The 23,594-nt window shown below is 49.0% G+C and overlaps 1 protein-coding gene across 1 annotated transcript in view; it reads left to right on the forward strand.

Moving 5' to 3' along the window:
- The first annotated feature begins 10,190 nt into the window (after positions 1–10,190).
- The window catches only part of PAPPA2 (pappalysin 2), a 302,543-nt gene continuing 289,139 nt past the window's right edge, over positions 10,191–23,594 (forward strand). Inside the window, exon 1 of the mRNA XM_045982073.1 lies at positions 10,191–11,094. Within this exon, the coding sequence (XP_045838029.1) occupies positions 10,191–11,094 (904 nt within the window). The remainder of the gene's footprint in view (positions 11,095–23,594) is intronic.

The raw sequence follows: 23,594 nt of genomic DNA on the forward strand, positions 1-23,594 counted from the left end.
TGACTTTCTCCTTTGTGGGTCCTGGCAGTGTGTTACCAGCAAATGCATATATAAGGCTCGACCAGATTTGTTTGCATAATGTTTTGGCCTTGGTTTAGATGAGTGGTTCTCAATGGGGGAAGTGTTGCCCCCTAGGGACATTTTGGGAAATAGTAAGGGTGGTTTTGGGGTCACAGTGATGGGAGGTTACTGTTGGGGTTCAGTGGGCAGGTGCTAGGGATGTTAGACTGTCCTGTAGGGCATGGATAGTTCCACAAAATGCATCCTCATCCTGCTGGACTCTTGAATTCTGGCCGAACATTCACGTAGACGAAAAACCCATTTATAATGATCCATGTCTAGAAGTTAACTTTATTTTAAACACAAGCACTTAATCACAGAAGTATTTTTTTTTTTTGTACTTTAAATACACTTTCCCAGGAGTGCAACCTCCATGTTATCGAAGAAAGACTGCCTCTTGATTTGTTTGCAGATTTTACCGAGGGTCGTTCCCCATTTTGGAAACATGCCATTGATGGCGATGCTGCCTACAGCATTTGAGGCACATACGCGCGTCTGCCCTTCTGTATTTGGAGCTCTAGGAGTCACGCTGACTCTGTGAACTTGTACACACATGCTTTGATAGCCCTGATTCAAAATGTCAATACAAAATACCTGTCATATTTGTTGAGTATTTTGTTATTTCTCTCAAATCCATACTTATTCATGAGAAGTAGGTCCAAGCATTTGTTTATTTCATTTATCTTTTAAGGTAATTAAATCAGAAATATATATATGTTGAAATTCATTTGATTTCAATATACCTTTTTTTTAATATTATAGATACAGAATTGATTTTTTTTTTTGTAATTATGGAAGGTGGGTCATACCATGTTTGAGATTTCAAATCTCAAAATGTTTACTATCAAGATGAGACCTGTGGGACAGGCAGGATTGAGAATGACAGATTTCGGCAAATGAGGAGCTGAGAGGACACAGGAAAGGCTGATACTTTGAGAACAGGAAGAAATGACATCCAAATGGATCTTTAGGGGTGACTGAAAGTTTAAAATCAGAAGCTTGTAGGGTAGAACAGGGAAAGGAGCTGACTTCTTCAGTAATACCAGTGTTTATTACGTACTTACTCTGTGATGGATAGGTGCTGAGAAATGTGCCTTATTATGGCCTCTTACCTGGAATGTAGGCACACTGTTATCCTCACTGGTGACCCTGAAATCTGCCCCAGACCATGCAGAGCCCAGACCAGAATCCATGTTCGTCACCTACAGAGCCTACCCTCTCAACTATAGCACATTATCTTGAGGTTAGCCTACAGAAAAGAAACTTGAACTTTTCTTGGCACCTACCAGAAAGGGTCTGTGATGAACGACTTGTGGGGGGGTGGCATCTGACAAGCTTAGGGGCTCAAACTGCCTTGGTTCGCGTTTCTGCCTCCAGTTGTGGCTGTGATCTATATGGAAAGGCTGGGCCGGGTGAGCATTTAGGAAGGGTACATTTCCTCTTCCACAGGCCTGCTCCCTTTCTTGAAGACATCTGGGGAGCATATTTATTTTGAAATATTTACACATGGACCACATTTCAGCAGTTAAATAGCACAAGTACCATTCAGAATTTAGAATCTGGCCTAAAACCTGGAGCTCTCTATCAGAGCTGACCTTAACACAGGAAATATACTGTGATGGTTAATAGACCATCAACTAATAGCTGTTATTAGTACTAAAAGTTTGCATTCGTTATAATAAATAGACAACTCAACATTTATTTGTCTTGCATGATTCCTCCCAGACGGAGTTAATGACTTGGAGGAGTGACTGGCTTTCCACTTATAACTGGTTGGTTACAGGTCCTTTAGATTTCACTGGGGACATGATGGATGTGGGGGCATGGATGGTGACCACAGGAGTCCATGGGGACCTGTGGGAGGTACCTCAGCATTGGCAGAACAGAGCCTGCACCTGGCTGCTGCGATCAGCGGGGACCACATCTCTTGGAGGTCCTGGAACCTCCACCAGGGGAGGCTGTAGGAAAAGACCCAAGGGAGATCTGTCTTCTACTCCAGAGAAACCACTGGGATGTTCTTATCAGAAAAAATCAGTTCTTGCGCTGGGGAGTCAATCATCGTTGGTATGAAGAGGCTGTACAGAATCACGAGTAAGAGCAAGGCCTCCAAAGACAGGCAGTTGTTTTCAAGGCGACTAAGCTCCGATAAGTGGCTTGAACTCTTTGCACCTTGGTTTTCCCATCTAAAAATGAGGGTCATGGTGGAGCTATCTCATAGGTGACTTCCTGGGTGAAATGAGGTATTTTTCGCGCACGGCTTAGTTTACATGGACTAGCAGATGCTACATGGAACACGTGGTAGGTGCTTAATAAAGGTTAATTCATTAGTCTTCATTTGAAAGTGAGGGTAATAAAAGAACATTCACAGAACTGTTGTGAGGATTTAATCAACTAATATATACATATAAAGTGACCAGAACAGTGCCTGCGGTATTAGAAGAAATAAATGTCAGTTATTATTATTAATAATATTATTAGTACCATCTTGAGGGAATTACCAAATTTTAAGATTCTAGCACAGTAGCAAATTTAAAAAGTACTCTGATTTAAATGTTTTCATACGAATACCATGTGTTCTGATATTTGATTTGCTAAACATAGGACAGTGGCCCATTGTATAGGACACCTTTGCCACTGTAATACCAGAGCTCAAACACTCCCTGTTGCTGCATTATCAGTGTGACAAGTGGAGTTATATTTGAATATATGGCTTTCTTTAAGGATTAAAATAAATGTTGTGGGTGTCCATTGCTAATGTATGCTTGGATCTCTGAGATATTTATGGGAAGATATTTAACCAGCACTGGCTGGTTATTTTTTATTTAAAAAATTTTTTAAATTATTTTTTAAAAGATCTATTTATTTGCAAGAGAGAGAGGGAGCGAGCGAGTACAGGCTTGTGAGCACGAGCAAGGCGAGGGACAGTGGGACTGAATCTTCAAGCAGACTCTCTTCTGAGTGCAGAACCCCGATTTGGGGCTTGATCTCATAACGCTGAGCTTATGACCTGACTGATGAGTTGGATGCTTAGCCAACTGAACTACCTGGGTGCCCCATTATTGTTATTATTATTATTATTATTATTATTATTATTAACAATTAAAAACAATTTTCTAAACAATTAGAAAAGTGTCAGGCTAAAAATGAGAGAATCTCAAGTGTGACCTCTAAGAAAACATAGAGGTCTTCTATTCCAATCTCCCCATTTTACAGACAGCTCTGAGAAGTTCATTAACCTGCCCAAGGTCCAGCAGCTACTGAATGGCGGAGCAGGCTCCTAGTTGTTGGCCAATGATCATTTGGTGGTTGGTTGTTTGATGTGTTAGGGTCATCTGGGTGGATGGAGCTGGGACTGCAAGCCAGCTCTGCTCCCTTCAGTCTGGTTCCATAGGGTCCCCTGAGGAACCAAGTGAGAGGATCGGTGGAGAGTTAGGTACAGAGTGGCTCAAATCCATGACCAAGCACTGTCACACTCTCCTTTGGACACCTGCAAGGTATCAACAGAAGAACACTATATTCAGAGTCAAAAGACCCTGGCCCTACCCCTGGCTCCATTTTTTCTCCCTCTCACTACCACAGGTTTACTAAGGTCTAATTTATCTGCAATCACCTTTTTTAGTCCATGCTTCTTTGAGGTTTGGCAAATGCATACTCATGCATCATGGCCACAATCAAGATAAAGAACAGTCCCATCACCCCGGAATCCCTTTGTGCTTTTCGTATTCAACTTTTCTCCTCCAATTACCAGTTTTTGGCCCCCCACCAATCTTCTCTGTCTCTATAATTTTGCCTTTTCCAGAACGTCATATAAGTGGTATCACACAGGACATGGCGTTTTGAGTCTGGTTTCTTCCACTTTAGCATAATGCAATTCAGATTTGCCCTGGCTGTGTTCTTAGTGTCTGTAGGTCCTTGGGTAAGTTCCTTAGCTTTCAGCCTCTGTGTGTTTATCTGTAAAATGGACATAACACTTGCCTTGCATTTGTATCATTAGAGTCAGGAAGAAAAAAAGCACGCAGATGTGCGTTAGATCAGAGGAGAAGCAAGTATGCAGTCTTCTTGTTTTTCTTGCTATGAGATTGTCTTTTGAATAGACTCCACTTGGAAAGGCAATGCTGGTTGAAGCACAAACCCTGTAGAGCTTCTTTGCCTTTGAAGAGCAGAGCAGGATCCAACATCACTGTGAAACCCTCCCCAGCCAAAGGGCTCCGCAAGCTGGTCCCAAGGCTCAAAATGTTACAAGAAACACTTTCCCAGTAAGGACTGTCACCAGGGGAAATCGATCTCTGACATGTCGCCTGCCCCCAAGGAGTGGGAAAGCCTAACCTGTGGATGAAATGCTTTATGTATTTGGATTGAAAGGTATTTTGCAAAACACTACCACTACCAATGATAATAATTTATAATAGTAATAATGGTGCTGTGGAAAAAGATATGATTATCTAACTAACACACAGAGCGCCAAATAGCTTGACAAAAAGATAGGGCCTCTCTTGGCTCAAAACGCACAGGGAGGAGTTGGAAATGCAGATTTGCATTTCCTTCTGGGTGCTATGTGATTCTAAGTTACAGAACACATATGATCAACATAGACTTCCAGGGCATTTTTGTCTGGATGGGCATCTGGAGAGGTCAGCCTTTGGTACCCTCCTCCCATCCAGCTGGTCCCGTGGATACCAAGATAGCAAGACAGGTGCGTACCAAAGGAGGGAAAACCTGGCCTGGGATTCAGGAGACCTGGATGCTGTCCTGGCCCTGCTGTCATTTGTGTGACTTCTCCCTTGTTTCCTCACCCGTAAAAGAGGAGGCTGTGCTAGGTCACCCTGAAGGCATCTCAAGTGACCCTATGAATGTTAGAGCCACTGACTCCCAGCTCAGAGCACCGGGAGGCAGGGGCGCAGAGAGCAACAACCCCGAGGCTTCCAGCGAAATCCTTCAGAGAAGCTCACTCTTTCCAGCACTAGCTGAATGCGATTCCAATAAACATATTGCTGAAATGTTTGTTTCCGGGTGTCATTTTCGACTGCAAGTAGCGAAAACAGATCCGGCTCCTATATATAGATCCTGCATTTGGTTGTGTTCTAGGAGGCTTTTATTACTACGCTCCCTGGCCGGCTCCCAGCTGAGCTTTTCCCTCAAGGGATCAGATTTTGGAATCAGAAAGTCAGAGAGGATCAGTGACCATATTAAGGGATCTCTTCCCCAACCCCCACCTCTCTTTCTCCCCCACTAGTGCTCTGTGCTGCAGGTGAACACTGACATGCACTAACTCCTCCCTGTGCTCCCAGACTCTTCCTAATCCTGATGACAATGCTAATGGAAACTGACCAGCCCCACTATGGCAGCAAGTACAAGCGAAACAGCCCTGCGTCCTGGGCTTGAGGGAAACATAGTATCATCTGGGTTTAAACAAAGTGCAGATGGTCACAAACAGCTCAGTCTGTAGATAAGAGGAGTCAGGGCCCTCTGTGGACAGAAGCGGAAAAAAAAGGGGGCTACTGAGTGTTAAGGGTGGGGTTTTTTTTTTTTGTTTTTTTTTTTTTTTTTTTTTGGCGGGGGAAGGGGGATCCGTGTCTGAATTTTACTGGAGAATTCTCCAGGGGAAGATAATGCTGGCAACAAGAAGTGGATGAAGGAAGGTGGAGGTGGGTGTTGGAGGAAGGGTGTAGGCAGGGAAGGAGGAGGAAATAGGGGTTTACTTAAAGAGACAATGTTGAACACTGGCAATCTGCTTTTCTAAAACGTGTGTGATCACTGGAGTGAGCCCCTCCACTGTGTATCCTTTGTTTTCTGTGCAGAAAACCCAACCCCTGCCTCATTAGGCAGTGGCTCTCCTCACCTGCCCCTCTGATCTCTTTATGTTTAAGCATCATGGATCTAACTGCCTTCCTGGTCTCCATATTTTATGTGCCTCACCACTTCTTCCTCTCTTTTCCTTCCTCTCAGTCTCATTCTTCCCTCCTCGGTTCCCTGCTTTTCTTCTTCAGTCCTTCCTCCTTCCAGACTCTTCTCTTTTCCCTTCGCCCCCACCCCTCCTCCTTCTATTTCACTCCTTTCTTCCTCATCCCTCCCCTCCCCCTTCCTTCCCTTACCCTCCTCTTTCTTCCCTCCTCTCTCTTCCCTTCCTTCTCCTTTCCCCTCGTCCCTCTGTCCTTCTCCCCTTCTTCCCCTCTCTCTCTGTCCCCAGGTCCCCATCCCCTACCCCTCTCCCTTCTCTTGTCTCCTTCCCCTTCCCTCTCTCTCTCCGTCCTTGTTTATCTCTAAGCTCCAATTTCTCGCCTTATAGATTTACCTGCAGAACAAGACACCGCTCCTCTTGCAAAAACTGTTTAAGAAATCCATATCCTCTCCCTTCATTGCTTGGGCATTTCAGAAATGATATTCCTCCCCCAGCTACCCCCGTCAAAATAAAATAAATTCAGCCAGCTCCTGCTGTGTGTCCTTAAATCCATTCCCTCTGGCTTCGCTGGTTTGAAAGCCTGTACCCTAGAAGGGGCCTCCTGCATTTGCTGGCAACCCTGCTCGAGTCTGATCGCCACAGATAGTGCTTGGGAGTGAAAAAAAGGGGGAAAAACCCTCTCGTTGGAGATTTCAAAACAGATTCTACCAGCTTTCCAATCTGTGCACTTGCGGAGTGGCAGGACTTGGGGAAGAGGAGAGGGGCTTGGGGTGCCGGTGTTTGTCATAAACAAATAAGCCACAGAATTTATGTATATATAAATGTGCGTTGCCTTTGGCATGTGTGGTGTCTCCCTGGCATCAAGGGTGGGTGCTGTGCTCGGCCGACTTCTCTCCCACTTTTGCTGGGGTATGATGTGCGTGCGTGTGTGTGATGGAATTGAGGAGGGGGCTGCTGGGTTTTTTTTATCTGATCCACTTGACAGATTATTTGAATCCAGCCCACCTTTCCGCACATGTCAAACAGATGGGATCATTGTTCCAAGCCTTGAGAGAGCCGTGGCTGAGCGGTGGGTAAGGCAGGGAGGGGGAGAGGGGAGGGGGACGGAGGGGAGGGGAGAGAGGGGCACCTTCTAGTAGCTTTGTGTTTTCACACGTTGGAACTGACAGGAGCCCTTCTTCTCCATGGGGGGGTGTGCTTTGGGGGGTCTGGGGCTGATGAGGGGTGGGATGGAAAGGAGAGCGAGAGGTGGGGTGTTGGTGGGCAGGGTTATGATGTCACAGCAAAAGTTACAACAGGAGGAAAACACAGAAATGGTTCAACATTTTTTTTTTAAACTTTGGACTGCCAAGAGCTGAAGGAGAGTGGTGAGCAAAGGAATGAAGGGGAGAGAGAGAAACTAAACTGGAAGCTTGAGTTTTGTATAGCTTCTTGAAACCTTATGAATGGATTACTAGCTGCTGAGAGCCAGGAGAGACCTATAGGGACCGCAAGATCATTCACACATTAACAGGGGCAGAAAAGCAGGCGGAATTCTTCCTTGCTGTGTTTTCCCTCCTTCCTGAAATGAATGGTATGGAACCTTTTTCTGAGGGTCATGGGGGTGGCATGAAGGAGGGGGCAAGTTTTCTGCTTTTCTTACCTGAGGATCTTTTCTTCATTTACACTAAGGTTCCTCTCCTTCCTTCTTTTCTTTCCTAGTGTTTCTTTCTCTCTTTCTCTCTCTCTCCCTCCCTCCCTCCCCCCTTCTCCCTCTCTCTCTCTCTCCCCACCCCCCTTTCCTCTGCTTTTCTGTCTTTCTCTACATCTCCCTCTACTCCCTTCCAAAGCCCCAAACTCTTTAGAGCTACTTCAGGGGGGAAAAAAAGAAAAAGAAAAAATGAAAGAAAAGGACTAAGTCAGAAGGAGTGAAGGGAGATAGGAAAACAAGAAAAGGGAAAAGGACAGTCTAGGATCAAGGGATTTCTGTTTAGTAATGTCCACGTGCCTGAATTGATCTCGTCTTTGGGGACTTGCTTTGAGGCTCCAGTGCCTGCTGCGCAGGGAGACTGGGCATGCCAGGGGGTGGGTGATTAGGGCACAGCATGCTGGACGCAAACAAGTCCGTTATTAGCAGGGCTAGAGGAGTTTAGAAGACGAGAAGTCTCGAGGCAAAAGAGGCACTGCGATCTTACTCCAAAGTGTGTGGGCTGTGTGTTTTATGTGTGGGTAATATAGGCAGGGATTTTAGAACTGCAAGTAACTTTTCTTAGTGAAGGCAGGACCCAATATATTTCTCTACCTGTTTTGTACCCACCTGTGGTCAAATATCCTCACTGCCCCCTACCACTGTGTTCAGAATTCAGAACCATGCTCTCAGTGTGTGTGTGTGTGTGTGTGTGTGTGTGTGTGTGTGTGTGTGTACACGTCCATGTGTTTAAGGGGTGGGACTCTGAGATAGCCTCCCTCTAGGCAAACATTAGTACAGAGGCTGGAGTCACAGTATTTACTTCCCCATCTTCTCCATTCATTTCAAGTCAATTGAAAAAAAAAGAGTTGCTTGGGTCTAGCTGTTCATTTCTTGTAAATTACTTATTTTGAGCATCTCATTTGTTTATTTGCTCACTCAGCATATGGTGACTCTTAGTAACTTCAGAGTGAGAAACTTCAGAGGGAAGAAGATCTACGTAGTGAGAATTCATGGCATTCCCATGTAATGCTTCTTACGGCAGGCTAATTGATTTGTTCTTTTTCCCGATGTCCAATATAAAGTGAATTTGGGGTATTGTTCTTTTGAATCCCAAATGATTGAAATAAGGAAAAAAATACAGGAGGCTTGTGACAAAACGAAAGAGAAGCAAGTGGTCCCTGAACGGCTGGTGGGGGGGGTTATTAGACAGTGAGCAGATCTGTTCACGACACATGTGTGAGTGTGTGTGTGTCTGAGAGAGAGACAGAGAGAGAGAGAGAGAGAGAATACACACCGAAAAGAGTGCTCTAAGACAGTATTGATTGCTATTGATTGTGTAGGCTGCAGCTGCTGAGAGAGAAAGCCCGAGATGTTTACTGGGGAAACCAGGAGTAGTGTCTGTCCCCTGTGCCTCGGTGAGGCAGAGAGGTTTTCAGGAGGAAGGAGGGGACAGGGAGTAGGTGGAGTGATGCACCAAACTTATTAGCTTGACATCATCATTGTCTTTAAATGAAACAAACAAGAAGATAATTACAGGCAGAGAGAAAGAGAGGGAGAGAGGAGAGCAGGAGGCACCGGAGAGAACAGGTCCCCTGAAGTCCATGCTCTTCTCGCTCTCTTTCCCATCTGCCCAGGGACACACAAGACTCCCAGAAGGTGAAGTCAAGGGCTCTCAGACTCATAAGGTTATTAGGACACCAGACTGGCATCCCCAAGGAGAACTTTACGGAGACTTGCAACATACCAACAAGTTGGAAGGGGATTAAAAAGCCTTCAACACAGCACAAGCCCAAGCAGCAAGCTGAGGGGAACATTGACCTGCACAGGCAAACTGGCGGCTGGCTGGGGGCTCTGGCTGAGGAGGACCTCTGGAGAGCAGAAGCTAAGTACCAGCTTGGATTTTTGTGCCCCCAGGTTCCTTCTGCAGTTTTAGAAAGAAGCATCAAATTCTGTGTCTCTGGATGCAAGCTGCTCTAGGGATTTGTTTGAAGGTGGATGTAGCTTAGGTTAAGAGCTACAGAAAGAACGTAACTCTTAGGGAAGGAAAAAGGAGAAAGAAATGAAAACGAGAAGATTAGTGTCTTTTTCATGACTTCAGGTAGGGAGCGGTGTGCATTTGTGAGGGAGTGTGTGTGTGAGAGGGCTTGGCTCCTGTCTGTGTGTCCCTCCTCTAGGATCAGTGGGAGGAGGGGCTATTGAAGAAGGGACCCAAAAGAAAAAAAAAAAAAAAAAGAGAGAGAGAAAGGAAGGAAGAAACCTGAGCTCCCTAGGAGGAGGTTCCAGGGAACCCGGAGAAATGAACTTCTTCATTCAGCAAGGACTAAACTAGAGTCAGGAGAGCCAGGTCAAGGGAGAAGGGAGAGGGAGGCACGGCACTGGTCGCCAGTAGCCAGAAGAGGCACTCTTTCGGGGCTGCTCCTAAAAGTTTGGTCTGTGAACAAAACAGTTTCCCTGGTGACTGCGAATCCACTGCTAGCCGTCTCTTGCTCTTCTCCCCATCACTCCTGTGTGGTACCCAGAAGTTGACTTCTGGTTCTGTACAGAGAGAGAGCTGGAGGAGGTATGATGTGTCTAGAGATCCTGAGAATGAGCCTGGTGATTCTGGCCAGCTGGGCGTTCAGTACTGCCAGCTCTGAGCCGGGCTGGACACGCAAGAGAGCCCTGGCTCAGAGGGGACACCTGAACCAGGTGCTGTCAGAAGGAGAACGCTGTTGGCTGGGGGCCAAGCTGCGAAGACCCAGAACTGCTCCCCAGCATCACCTCTTTGGGGTCTACCCCAGCTGGCCTGGGGACCACCTGAGGCCCTACCCTGTGGGGGGTCAGGGAACCCGCCATGCAGGACACAGTAAGCCAGATGCCCCGAGGGGCCTGGCCACAAGCCCGGCTGGAAGTGTGGGGCCGAGGGGTGAAGCTGAGCGGCCGGCCACCCCGTGGGTCTGGTATGGTCCTACTGGGTGGTCGGAGCTGCGGGGAGACCGGGACACTTATCCTGGCGATGGAGGATCCAAGGCCATTCCAGGTGAGGCTGAGACTCGGGAGCGCTCAGCCACGGCTGCCACCGTTACCACCACCTTCGTGGGCCCAAAGGAACCCCAGCCAGAGAGCCGAAGGAAGGGCCGGGCCAAGAGCAGGCGTCGTCGCCAGGTGGTGAAGGGGCAGGCGGGAGGCGTGCGGGGAGACCCGGGTGTCTCTCCCCGGCATTTCCAACCTTGGCCCAAGCACCCCCTTGTGCACGGGGTCAGGACCAGTCTGACCGAGGACAGCATCCAGAAGGGTGGAGGGGACCCCCACTGGGAAGCAGAGACACTTAACCCCCACGGAGGACTGCCTGTCTTATACTTCTCGGGGAGGCGGGGGCGGCTGCTGCTGCGACCAGAAGTGCTGGCTGAGATTCCCCGGGAGGCGTTCACAGTGGAAGCCTGGGTGAGACCAGAGGGAGGACAGAACAACCCAGCCATCATTGCAGGTAACGGCGGTGCCTGGGCTTTCCGAGGTCCCTGGGGGAGTGGCTGGCTTTATGTTTGCCTGGGTTAGACACAAGGGACAAGGAAAGGAAGGGCTCAGGGGCAGGAAAGCCAGGAGGGGCTGGCCAGGGAGAGAGGGGGAAGGGCTTTTATCCATCAGCACAGCAGGACTCTAGACATCATCTACGATAATGACTCTGTAACCACAAGAGCATTTGTCCCAATGAATATTGATCTCGAGTGGTATACATCGCTTGTGCACTTAGGAGACCTCCAGCTCGCTCCTTACCCCGTCTTTAAAGGGGAAGATCTCTGGTTCGTTGTCAATGGGGAACAAGTGTCACACTCCATTTCTCCTAGTCCAGTCCGAGGGAGCCAGGCAACTTCGCAGCTACGGGTCAGGACCAGGACCTGCGCAGTGAGCCATGGGGGCGGGGCCGGCTGGTCCGAGGGAGAACCAGGCGGTCAGGTGCGGAGCCACACGCCCTGGCCGGTCCCTTTTCTTTGAGCAGCCCTGGAACTTAGCAGAAAGCCTATCCAGTCGGGGTTCTGGAGTCCCGTTGGCTTGTCCTAACATGCATCAGGTCTAAGAACAGCAGGGGCTGCTGGAAGAGGTTGGCTTGTACAAGCCGGGACGCTGGTGTCTAGCACTGGCTCTTGGATGAGGGACCTAAAAAGGAACCGTGGGTAACTGTGGTTTTGATCAGAGGTAATATCTCAGAACATTGCCTATGTGTGTTTTCCACTATGCCCAGATCTTGGCTTTCATGGAAAGTCACCCAGAAGGACAAAGAAAAGAGTGGCATTAGAATAACTATCTCCTTTTCCTTACTGGGGGTGTGTGTTTGGGGTGGGTGGTGGTGTTGGTTTCAAGCAAGAAATGATGGCTAGACATAACAGGTCTTCATTTTCTGTGTCATTATCCCTTTGGATCCCCCCATGAAAGAACCTCACACAAGGCTAGGCACATGGTAGATTCATTTTAATCTCATTAATTTGGATTATCTATAACGCTCTCTGATGCTTGCCAGTCCCATTTACATTGGTGGGGAAACCAAATCCATGAGAGGTGTGCCAGAGGCAGAACAGGAATGGAACCCCAGAACTCCCAAAGTGCTTGACAACTTCCCAAATTAAAAACTTCTCAGGTTGCTGGATGCCTGCAAATAAGTTTCAGACTGGAGAAAGAAATCTGGAAGGAGGGAGCCTCTTTCAATGGGGTGTTGCTGGAACATCCCTTCTGGACACGCTGTCTCCCCCTCTTTGGCTGTGATTTCTCCTTTGGAAGCTGGGATTCCCAGACACTGAGCCCTCTAGAGTCTTGTGGTTTTGCTTTATTTTATTTTTGGGTGGGAGAGGGGGTGAGAGGAAGGGAAAGAGAAGGGGCTGGGCTGTAAGAAGGTGGGGGCAGAGAAAAAGTAGAAGGAAATCCTTATTCTGGGGCCAAATGGAAGAAATAATGAGATGATTATCTGATCAGAGTTGGCAGCTTCGCAGCTTTTCCCAGATGACATCTTCTTGCTGCCTAATCTCGCTTCCTAGTACCCATCTGCCAGGGAAACTGTGTGCTTGCCGTCTAGACCGAGACCCACGACTCCACTTACCCCTCCTCCGGCAGTAGCAACAGAGGGACCTGGGATCAGTTCCCTGGCTGTGAAGATGTAGAGAGGGATCCAACAAGAATATATGAGCGAGGCTCTCAGAGGCTATTGCTTTCGGTTATTAAAACCCAAACCCGAGGGAACAGATTCAGAACAGTGGGGACCTGGCCTCTGCCCTGTCCCTTCCATGTCCTGTCTCACGCCCTGGAGAGTGGTGGCAAGATCTGATTCCAGTTCTGGCATGGCTCCTTGCACCTCCCCACCTGCCGCCCGTACAGTTTCCTCCCTCACCCACCTGTCCGCCAACAGCCACCCACCCCCCACCTTGCCACAGCACACACAGTCAGAGCCTTCTCCAGAGTGCCCCTCTGAACCCTCCAGAAGCATGTAGAATTAGGCAGGAAGGCTTTTTACAGACAGTCTAGTCTCTGAGGCTTCTTTCTCTTCAAATCAAAGCAGCCCCTGTGGTGTACTGGTATTTCCCCTTGAGGTCCACACCAGGAAGGCTGAGGGCAGGGAATATCCAGGTCTAGCTCCTCTCCACCTTCCATACTTATCATTCTTTAGGCTTGTACACATCAGAACACATTCAGGAAAGATTTAGGGTAAAATTCTGGGAAAGATGGGGGCTGGGAACAAGGCCTTCATTCTCCAGGATTTTAGCAGCCAGGCTCCCGAGGGCATAAGCCTCTTTGTTCACCATGTTCAGCTGCTTACACTTCCCCTATGGGCCCCGTGGCTGAGGGCAGTGAGGCGGCCAAAGGTAGTGCAAGATCTCTGATTTGCACGAATTTACTCACTCCTATCAGCAGACCAGACCACCTTTCCTCTCTTACTCAGTGCTGGTCCTCTAGCTGGTCATTGCCTGTTCCTGGGCGTGTGGGTTTTCACCTGTGCGGAATAACAACTGGATGGAGCTCCTGGGAGGTAACCACAATTCAGTCTTTGACCGTCTGCCTCTCCTCTGAGGCGCTCTCCTCCCAGACTTGACTCCCATCCTCTTTCCCAATGGCTCAGGACCTCAGCTTCTACTACTTACATCCGGCATCCCAGTTCTCAATCTCCCAAACTTGGGGCGTTTTCCCCGTTCAGTAGAGATGTCAAGCAATTCAACCACACCAGCCCCTGTGAAGGAGCAACCCCCCACCACCCAGATGTGGGACCTCAGGGAATACTTCCCACACGGGGCACTAGGTGGCAGTGTTGCCTCATGCACAAGAGAGTAGGCGGCTCTTTGGAAGCCACGTCTGGGGAATGCGTTGGGTTTCTTGGATTGCCGGCCTCTGGGCGGTATTTTATCATCCCCTCCCAGAGTGGGGTTGGTAGGCATCCCTTAAGGTTGGCTTTACACAAACCTTTTTGCAGGGCCTATGTGAAAGGGCTAAAGTGGCATTTTTGTGGGGTTGTGATTTCTAGTTGTGCACTTGTAACAACTAGAAAAGAAAACAAAATCAACTCGAGTTACCTCCTTCCTCCACCCCAAGCTCCCACATTCTTCCAAAATTGGAAGTTGGACTCCAGAATGGATTGCTGGAATCCTTTTATTCAGGGCCGAGGACAATGCAGGCCTCACAGACTTAAGGTGCTGAGGTTGTCTCTGGCCCCCAGAGGAGGCATGATGGCGCTGTCTCCCCACCTTCCTGCCCCCCCGCCCCCCCAGGTAAAGGCTTCCAGAGTTGCCTATGGCCTGTGCTCTGGAGCAGGGCAATGGCAGGTAGGAAAGGATTGTGCAACTGCTCCAGCGCAGGGGTTCTGGATAAAACTCCCTATTCAGGGACCTGGCCATTTAGGGACGTGGGGCCACGGAGGAGTAGCCTAAGGCCACAGGCCCATTTGGTTGGGCTGTTGGAATTCACTCAGCAGCGGACAGAAGCCAAATTCTGTCCCATCCTGATGTGAAATCCTTAAGCTCCAGCACCCAACCCCAAAACCACCCTGTTCCTTTCCCTCCTTCTCAACTTCCTTTCCCCTCCTTCAACCCCGGCATACACAGAAGAGAAACTTCTAATAGGTTCCTCCTCACCGGTAATTGATTGCAAATGTTCCCTGCAGTTGCCCAGCTGAGTAACCACCTGTAGCTCCAAGTCGCAGGACTGAGTCAGTACGTCGTGGCAGGATTAGAGTCCGTATTTACCAAGGGCCTTGCCGCGCAAAGCCTGGCAAGGCCCTGTGGGGAGTACGCAGATGTCTAAGAAACTGTCCCTCACTTGAAGACCCGTGTTTGTCTTGTAAGGATCCAAGTTTCAGAGCAGATCCCGGTGCAGAACGGAGGAGTCAGGCCGACCTGGCCCGATCCCATCTCTGACGCTTATCAGTGCTCTGATCTTTGGTTATTCGTTGAACGTCTCTGAGCCTTGGGTTCATCAAGTCGAGAAATGAGATGGTGTCTTGCAGAGTGGCTAGACGTTTAAATAAGTCATGTATGTAACGTGTCCAACACAGGGCTTGGCAGGTGGTACTGACTTATGACAGGGTATTAACAGCGGGAGATAGGCGCCACTGAGAGCGGTGGCTTTTAACCTGCTTCGCCTTGGTTGTGCCCAGGAACCTATAGTTTTTCCTTAGGTGAGATAGTAACTTCAATTCTTTAGGAATTTGGTTAGGTAATCTGTGAAATAGGAATGAAGTAAATAGGATTTTTCACCAAGAGGGTTTCAAGATGATTGAGAACACTGTAGAATCAGATGCCTAAAACTCTCTTTTTAAAAATCACATGTTCTTTTCAGCCTGGGCCGTATGATTTTGGATAAATTAGACAATGGCACTAAAACTTTTCTTTGGGCGTCATAAATCCTTTGGAGAATCTGTTGAGGGCTATGCTGACTCCCTGAAGAAATGTACATGTTCGCATAGTTTACAAATCTTTTAGAGCTTTTCGGATTTCCGGATGGCCAGTGTCTTCTGACCATGGGTTAAAACCCCCTTGTTTAGGGCACTGTGATGGCTTTTTGGGGTATGTTTTGAATGACATCTAAGAAACGCGACTTTACGGGATACTGAGACATCCCTTCTCCAATAAGGGAGCTGCGTACTGACGGTAAGAAGTTTCGTTCATGCGGACACAGAGCTTCACAGAAGACAGACTCCCAGACCCAGAAGTGTAAGCGTAGATGTGAAGAGAATTTACAAGAAGGACGGTGGGTGCTGCCTTTATCCAGTCTTAGCGACAGGGGAAGCGCTGCCTTTCGCAGAGCTCCTTGGGAGGTGACGATTCTGTGACCTTCCTCCTCAGCTGCCTCGTCCTCTGTCGCAACCATGGTCAAAGTTTGCCCTCATGGGACCCTGAGGAATTACCCATTTTCCTCTACGTGTAGCCCTGCTCCTTGCCCGGGGCCCAGATGTGAGGCAAAGCTGTAGCTCTCCCACCCTTTGTGTGTCCGAACTGTGGATGTGAAGGCCGTTGTCACTCTGTGGGGCCGGGTTTTCCCTCACGGTGAGGACGAGATACATGAGTGTGCTCGTGTAGACAAGCCACGGACCCTGATGGTTGTAAGTTAGCATCTGCATATGATGGGTTTTTATCTTGTTCCTGTAGACCCCTCCGGAAGCGGGGTGGGGGTGGGGGCGGGCAACGTCTCCTGTTAGAAGTGAAACGGGCTGTCACTCGGCCCCTCCTTTCGCAGCTGACTGCTGAGCCCTTGACCAGGCAGCCTTCCCGATTCCCTTGGTGAGGGGGGTCTCTGCTTCCCTGCTTCCGTAGCTCGTCATGCGTGGTTTCCTGGGGTGCGTGTTGCTTCCCGCCTTATCAGCTCGGTCTGCATCTCATTTCTATCTACCGAAAGTTCCCCAGGAGCCAAATGCTTGTCTGATTCACGTGTGTCTTCCCTGAATATCCAGCACAGGGTTAGACTCTCAGTTTTGTTTGTAGGACCCATAAAGTAGAAATTTAGCTTGCTGGATGCCCGTTAGGGATGAGAAGAATGATGAGAGGAACTTTCTGAATCTCGAGGCTCTTTGTGGGGAACAGGGTAGCGGCTTTCAAATCTGCTTTAGCTGTCCGCAGAGGTGCCGTGGGGGCTTCTGAGCAGAATTGCCCGGTGCAGGGTTCCCCTCCTACCTTCAAAGGGAGCAGTCCCTTTCCTATCCATTTCTATGAAGAAAGTGTTTAGTTACTTTAAAAAAGCTTAAACCCGGGCGTCTGGGTGGCTCAGTGGGTTAAGCCTCTGCTTTCGGCTCAGGTCATGATCTCAGGGTCCTGGGATCGAGTCCCGCATTGGGCTCTCTGCTCAGCAGGGAGCCTGCTTCCCCCTCTCTTTCTGCCTGCCTCTCTGCCTACTTGTGATCTCTCTGTCAAATAAATAAATAAAATCTTAAAAAAAAAAAAAAAAGCTTAAACCCCACAACTCTGGAGCCCAGGTTGTTATACTAGAGCCTGTGGGCCACATGTAGCCCAAAGCGGAAGACTATTTTATAAATAAAGTTTTATTGGAACCCGGCCGCCCCGCGTGTTCTCTCTCTGTAGCTGCTTTCATGCTCACCGGCAGAGCTGGGGTGAGCCCGCAAAGCCTAAAGTATTTACTGTCTGGCCCTTCGTAGAAACAGTTTGCCAACTTGTGCTCTGAAGCCTTGCTTATCAACTTAAATATTGACAGAGATCACTTGGGATTCTTCTTAAAATGTAAGGGCTGCCGTGTGCACACACTTTGCAGTGGATGTGCTGAGGATAAGCCTCACAGACCTCTAGTTGCTGGCCGTTTCACTAACCAGACCCCCCCAGGAGGTATGCTCTGAGTTCATCACGATGTTTGCCCTGAGGCCACTTTGGTTTGGTGGGGAAAAAGCAAGCCCGTTCCAGATCTGGGACTTCTCTGAAAGCCAGCTCTGCCTTGAAGAATCTCCAAGGGCTTGCAGAACATTCCTTCGTCTGAACGGTGGTCTCCAGTGCTTCCGCCGAACCTCCCCTCCCTCTTTCCTTCCTTTGAGGTCGGACTGGCAGCACGGGCTGATGGCTGTCCCAGCCTTCCAGGCACACACCCTCTTCTGGCCTGCACGGGAATCCTGTCTTGGCACCCGCTGCTTGCACTGACCCAACTAACAAGCTCAAGTGTGGACTCTGATTCCCTGGGTCTGGGGCAGCCTGAGAGTCTGCACTTCCAACAGACTCCTGGGGGATCCAGCCACCATGTAGACCATATTGATGTAGCAAGACCCTGGACTTGGGAGCCTGGAGCAGGGGTCAGCGCACTTTTTCTGCAAAGGGACAGTAGTAAATGGCTTAGGTCTTGCAGGCCCTACAGTCTATTGTTTGGCTTTTCTGGTGCGAAAGTGTGCGAGAAACCGTGGACAGTATCTAAATAGAGGAGCGCGTCTGTGTTTCAGGAAAACATGGTTTACAAGCCCAGGTGGCAGACCAGACTTTGCCCGCGGCCATCCTTTGCTGACCCGCAGTCTGGAGGCCACTTCCTGTATGATGTCCTTCATCCACAGCCCTCTGTTGCCTCGCTTCCTAGCCTGGTGCTGCCCAGAATAACACCGACAGAGAGGCGGTGGCCTTGGCCGTGGTGGAGAAATGCCTTCTGGTCAAGTAAAAACAAAACTTACCAGAGATTTCCCGCAGGAAATCTTACTTTCTTGGTCTGAGCATTCCAGGGGGAGTTTTATGTATTTTCTTAAAAAAAAAAAAATAGCATTGAGATAAAACTCACACACCATCCAGTTCATGTTTCAACTCTACAATGAACGATTTTTGTTTTTTAAGAATTGTGAAACATTTACCAATCTGATTTTAGAATTAGAATTTTGACCCCAAAGAGGTGCTGTAGCCATTAGTAATCACTCCCCATTAACCTCCTCACCTTCCCGCCTCCACCACAGCCAGAGACAACTATGAGTCTCTTCTCAGGCTCGATAGACTGGCTCCTTCTGGACATTTCCTGTTTGAATTTGGTTTCTTTCACTGGAGGTTGGTTCATCATGTTTAACATGTAGCAGAGCTTCATGCCTTTTTATTGCTGAGTAACAGTCCATATATTTCTGGAATCACATCTCGCTTATTCATTCTTCAGTTGATGGACCTTGTGGGGGCCTCTGCTTTTTGGCCCCTGTGAATACAGCTGCTGTGAGCACTGTGCACGGGTGGACTTGGGTTATCATTTCTTTCGGGGTCATATCCTAGGAGTGGAATTGCCGGGTCACTCTGTGTTTAACATTTTGAGGCACTGCCAGACCGTTTTCTGAAGTGGCTGCACCACTTTGCAAGCCCCAGCCACGCATGAAGGCTTGACTCTGTTTCCTGCCCTCTAAGTGACAGGGGCTCCTGCGACTTCACTGAGCACTAGGGCTCTGCCATTGCTTCCGTCCGGTACCACCTGGGGTCCCTGAGAAATGTGCTGTTGTCTTGTGCAGGGAATAGAGACACCTGGGTCACCGTGCTGAGGTCTCTGCCATCACACGGAGCTCCTAATGGTCGAGAAGGACGCTGTCATCAAGCTTCCTTCTCCAGCTTCTCGAAGACACCCTAAAATGGCCCTTTCTTCCCTGACCCCAGGTCTGCATGGGAGGAGTCCCCCTTTGGCCAGAATTGCATTACTTCTGGTTACTTTCCACACATATGAGCCCTAAGTGATGTGCATATGGGGAACATTTGCACCCTCAGAAGTCAGACTATGCATCAGACTATGACGAGGCAGCATGTTCAGGAAGCAAAGGAGAAGAGAAACAGAGAGGAGGAGGGAACATAAAACCCATACAGCTCCCTTACCAATGCCGTGAACCTTCTGGGTTCCAGCTCTGGGGGCATTGCTGTGTCCCTGTGAGCCTGGGGTCTGACAGGCAAGGGTTGGATCTGGGACTTAGGCGTCATCCAGGTGATGGGGGAAGAGGAGCCACCTCCGGCTGGTAGCACAGAGGAGTTTCCTGTAAGCATGACCATATGGTCATCCTCCCAGTCACGCTCCAGCTTTGGTGCCTGACGTGTCATTGCCCTTCCTGTCCTCACTCCCAGCCTTCAGTTACCGCCTCTCTTCTTAACCATTTTACCACCTCAGGGAGGCAATGCTGTGGGGAAGGACTTTGACCAACCTGGGTGGTGCCTTTGGCTGCTCCCTCCCCATCCGCTGTTCACTGGGTGTCCTGGCCTGGTCCTCAAAGATGACACAGAACCCACGGGGGTTCTTGGCATCGTCCTTGGGTGGAGCCCAGCTTGTTGGGTTGGAAGTGTTCAGGAGTGTCAGGGCCAGGGCTGGAAACCAGAAAATCGCCTTTGGCAGTCCAAATAAATTCGACCACTGCCTGTCACCTGCGGTGTTTTGTCCTTCTTCCCTTCTCCGTGCTCTTCTTTATTGCTCCTTTGGTCTGCCCGCCTGAGTCATTCAGAATATGGGTGCCAGGAGTATGGGTGCCTGGCTCCTTCTTGCTCCCATCCTAGTCTATGCCTCAAGGAGGCCAAATAAATCAGAGAGAGAGGCTGCACCTTAGTTTTGATTCTGATTCTTAGTTCTGTATACCCTGAACATCCCTCAGCTTCAGTTCCCGATGCCGTAAACAAGTGTGTACATTTCATGCTTCTGCACTCCAGTGCATGGAATTGGGTTATCCTGGGGCTCATCACATCCCTTATGTTCGCATCATAGACACCATGGCCCTAGCACCTTCCAGAAAGCATATGTTATGCTAAGTTTCTGTCCACGGAAGAACAGCATCCTCTTTTTCCCAGGTTCACTACCTGCTCTGAAACAATCCTACTCTTTGAATTTTTTGAAAAAGAGAACATCCAGGAAATAAAGCCACAGTGGGCAAACAAAAACATCCCAGTTCTCTTTATGAGTCAGCAATGAGTGGGGAAGAAAAGTGCTTCAGCCCAAATACACACAGAGGGTCACTGGCACCCCAAATCTTGAACATTTGCAGTTGCCGTGGCAACCACTGGGGCTATAAAGACCAGTAATTTCTGGATTAGAAGTCCAGTTACTAATCAGAGGGGAAGCAGTCATGGAGCCACGGAGGGGAAGAAGTCAATCAGTTAGTGAATCATCATTCATGTGGTGACTCAGCATTTCCTAATTTTCGTACAAATAATTGCTGTACGTTTCATTTAGCGAAGAAGTGAAGTAGTTGGGTTCTGTTTGTTCATTCCTCCACTAATTTATTCGCTCATCCAACATACTGAGGTCCTAGCAGGTGAAGTCTCAGGCATTTAACCATGTGCTGGAGAATTAGAAACGGGGAAAGCAGGGGACTGTATCTGGAAAGGGCTCACTGGCTCATGGGAGCAGACCTGTAACCAGTCATCACAGCCCAGCCACTGGCAGGGGCCCACGTTGCCTCGATGAGTCTGAGGGCTCCTTGAGGCTAAGGAGACAGAGCTGGTAACCATAGGGAGAGAAGGAGGCCTGGGCAGCAGCATGGGGAAATGAGGGGAAAAACCTGGGGAAAAGAGGAAAGGATCGCACTTTGGAAGTGTAGATGGCAGTGGGGTCACCAGCAAGCCAGCAAGGCCTGAGGCAGGCTCCCTGGATCCAGCAGTGAGTTCATCACTGGTGGGTTGAGATATAGCAGCTTCGCTCCAGAATTGGGGGCCTGAGGTGGGGGGTGCCGCATTACAGTGAGTGGAGATGGTCAGAGAGTGAAGACACTGGGTCTTGTGTGATCTGCACAGACCCTCAGCTCTGAGGGGAGGGGATGGAGGTTGGAAGCAGACACAGGCTCAGACATTTTATTTCAAGGTAAGAGAGATCTGAGTCTCAAGGCCTTGTAATAAAGTGCTGGTAAAGTAAGGCAGGAGAGAGCATGAACGCACAGGAACATCGTGGAAGTTGAAGTCACGGAAATGTAAGGTGTGTGCGTAAAGCTCAGTCATTCCAGGACGTTACTGAAGACATTCTCATCTGACAAATAACCTGTGTAGTGTTTCGTGCCAGCCCTGACCGTGGTCCCTGCACAAGCAAGAACGTGCATGCTCCTCAGAACCAGTCGGGGAGAGAGGTGGGGGGGCCGGAGCACAGAGCAGATCAGGATGCTGCCGAAGGTCACACAGTCGCAAGTTCAAATCCAAGTGCTCTGTTCGAGAGGACACGCTCTCATCCACTGCGTGGGGCTGTCTCTACCTTTCAAGGAGAAGTAACAAGTGAAAGGCCTTGTCTATCTCAGCGGAACCCTTCCATCTCAATCCATGCCTCCCGGTTTTTTTTTTTAGTTGCTTTCAGCAAAGGGCTCCATCCACACAGTCCAGGACTCAGAGTCCCTGTCTCCCACGGAGACCCCCCACCTTGCCCCCACCTCCCTCAATATATATCTTGTAATACCTGGAATCCGTCACCAGATCGTGGCTGCTTAAGTCCGACAGTATCTTTTGGACCTGTCCTAGTCATCCCACAGCTGCTGCCTTCCTTTCGGCCTCAGTAATTCTGCATGTCTCTCGCTTGAGAGACCAAGTCATTCTTCAGCTCATTGCACCAAAGGGAGTTTTCTCAACTCCAAAGCAGCCAATGACTTCGGCATGAACCAAGTCACTTTCCAGCCTAAAGCCTTGGATGACCCCACTGTGTGCTCAGGATAAAGTTTTGCTCCTTTAGTTTGCTCCGTGGGACCCCACTGATGCCCTCCAGGACAGACTCCCATTCGCGCACCCACACTTGTTCACGCATATGCACGCGCACACACACACGTGTGCACCTGTGTATATGCATAGTCACACGTGCAGTCATTGCTTCCTCTCCCTCTCTCTCTCTCTCACACACACTCACACACACACACACAATTTACACACTGAATTTCTAGCAACACCAAACTATGAGCCGTGACACAGATCTACCACTCTTTCCCGGGCCTCTGGCCTTTGCACTTTTTCTCCCAGTAGGAAATCCCTCCCACAGACCCACATTCATCTGACTTACTCTTAGCCACTCCCTGGCTTTTCAGTTCCGATGATCCCTTCCAGGAATTCTTCCTTGTTCTCTCTGGTGTAGATTCGCTCTCTACCCGGTGCAGCCTTGCAGACACTCAGATCCATTTACCGTAAATCCCATCCCACTTTTTCTTTACCCAACAGGCATGTGCGGAGTTCTCACTGTATGCCAGGCCCTATGCGGGGGGCTGAGGTTCAGTGCACATGCCTAGCCCTACCCCTGTGCCATTTCTCTTCCCGGCTAGCTCCCCACTGGGTTGGAAGCTGCTTGAGGTTGCGGGCTGGCCTTTACACATTGCTGCAGTCGTAGCAGCTGGTGCATTGTGAATAAATAAGGCTCACCAACAGATACTTGATGGGAGGACGAATGAATGGGTGAATAGACAAAGGGCAAGATTTAGTCTTACAAATTGTGGAGTGAATTACTTTGTTTGGAGGTAGGCAGCTGAAGGTGTGGTAATCTCTTCAGGCCTATTGATTTGGAAGATGGCTGAGAAATGAACTCAACCCTAACTAGAAGGAGTGATTACTCTTCTCCTCCACTTCAACTTCCTCAGCTCTCCAAATCTATTGACCCTCGATAAATTTTGACGGGGATCTAGTCTCCCAGAAAAATCGGATGGGGTTACAACTTGGTTTAACTATGATTTTTTCTAAATTTTCAGAATTTATCTATTCTATTTATTTGCTTCTTTTGGTTTGTATGTACGATCTCTTTCTCATTCTCTCCTTAGAACTTTTGTTCTGTGCTTCTGTTCATATTAGGGAAAGGAAGGGAGAGTGTAACTGGAGAGGGCCATCTTATTAATCTGTGGGAGAGGCCAGCAAGGGACCTGGAGCTTTCCATGTGTTCCAGGTCTTTCTAGCCTTTGCCCCTTCTCTGGTTCTCTCAAAATCTGGAGTGGTCACAAAGGTCTTTTTTAGGGGGAGAAATTCCTTTTACTTAAAACACAGGCAGTAGGGCGCCTGGGTGGCTTGGTGGGTTAAAGCCTCTGCCTTCGGCTCAGGTCATGATTCCAGGGTCCTGGGATCGAGCCCCGCGTTGGGCTCTCTGCTC

The sequence above is a fragment of the Meles meles genome, chromosome 17 (genome assembly GCF_922984935.1).
Source record: "Meles meles chromosome 17, mMelMel3.1 paternal haplotype, whole genome shotgun sequence".
NCBI classification, from domain to species: Eukaryota; Metazoa; Chordata; class Mammalia; order Carnivora; family Mustelidae; genus Meles; species Meles meles.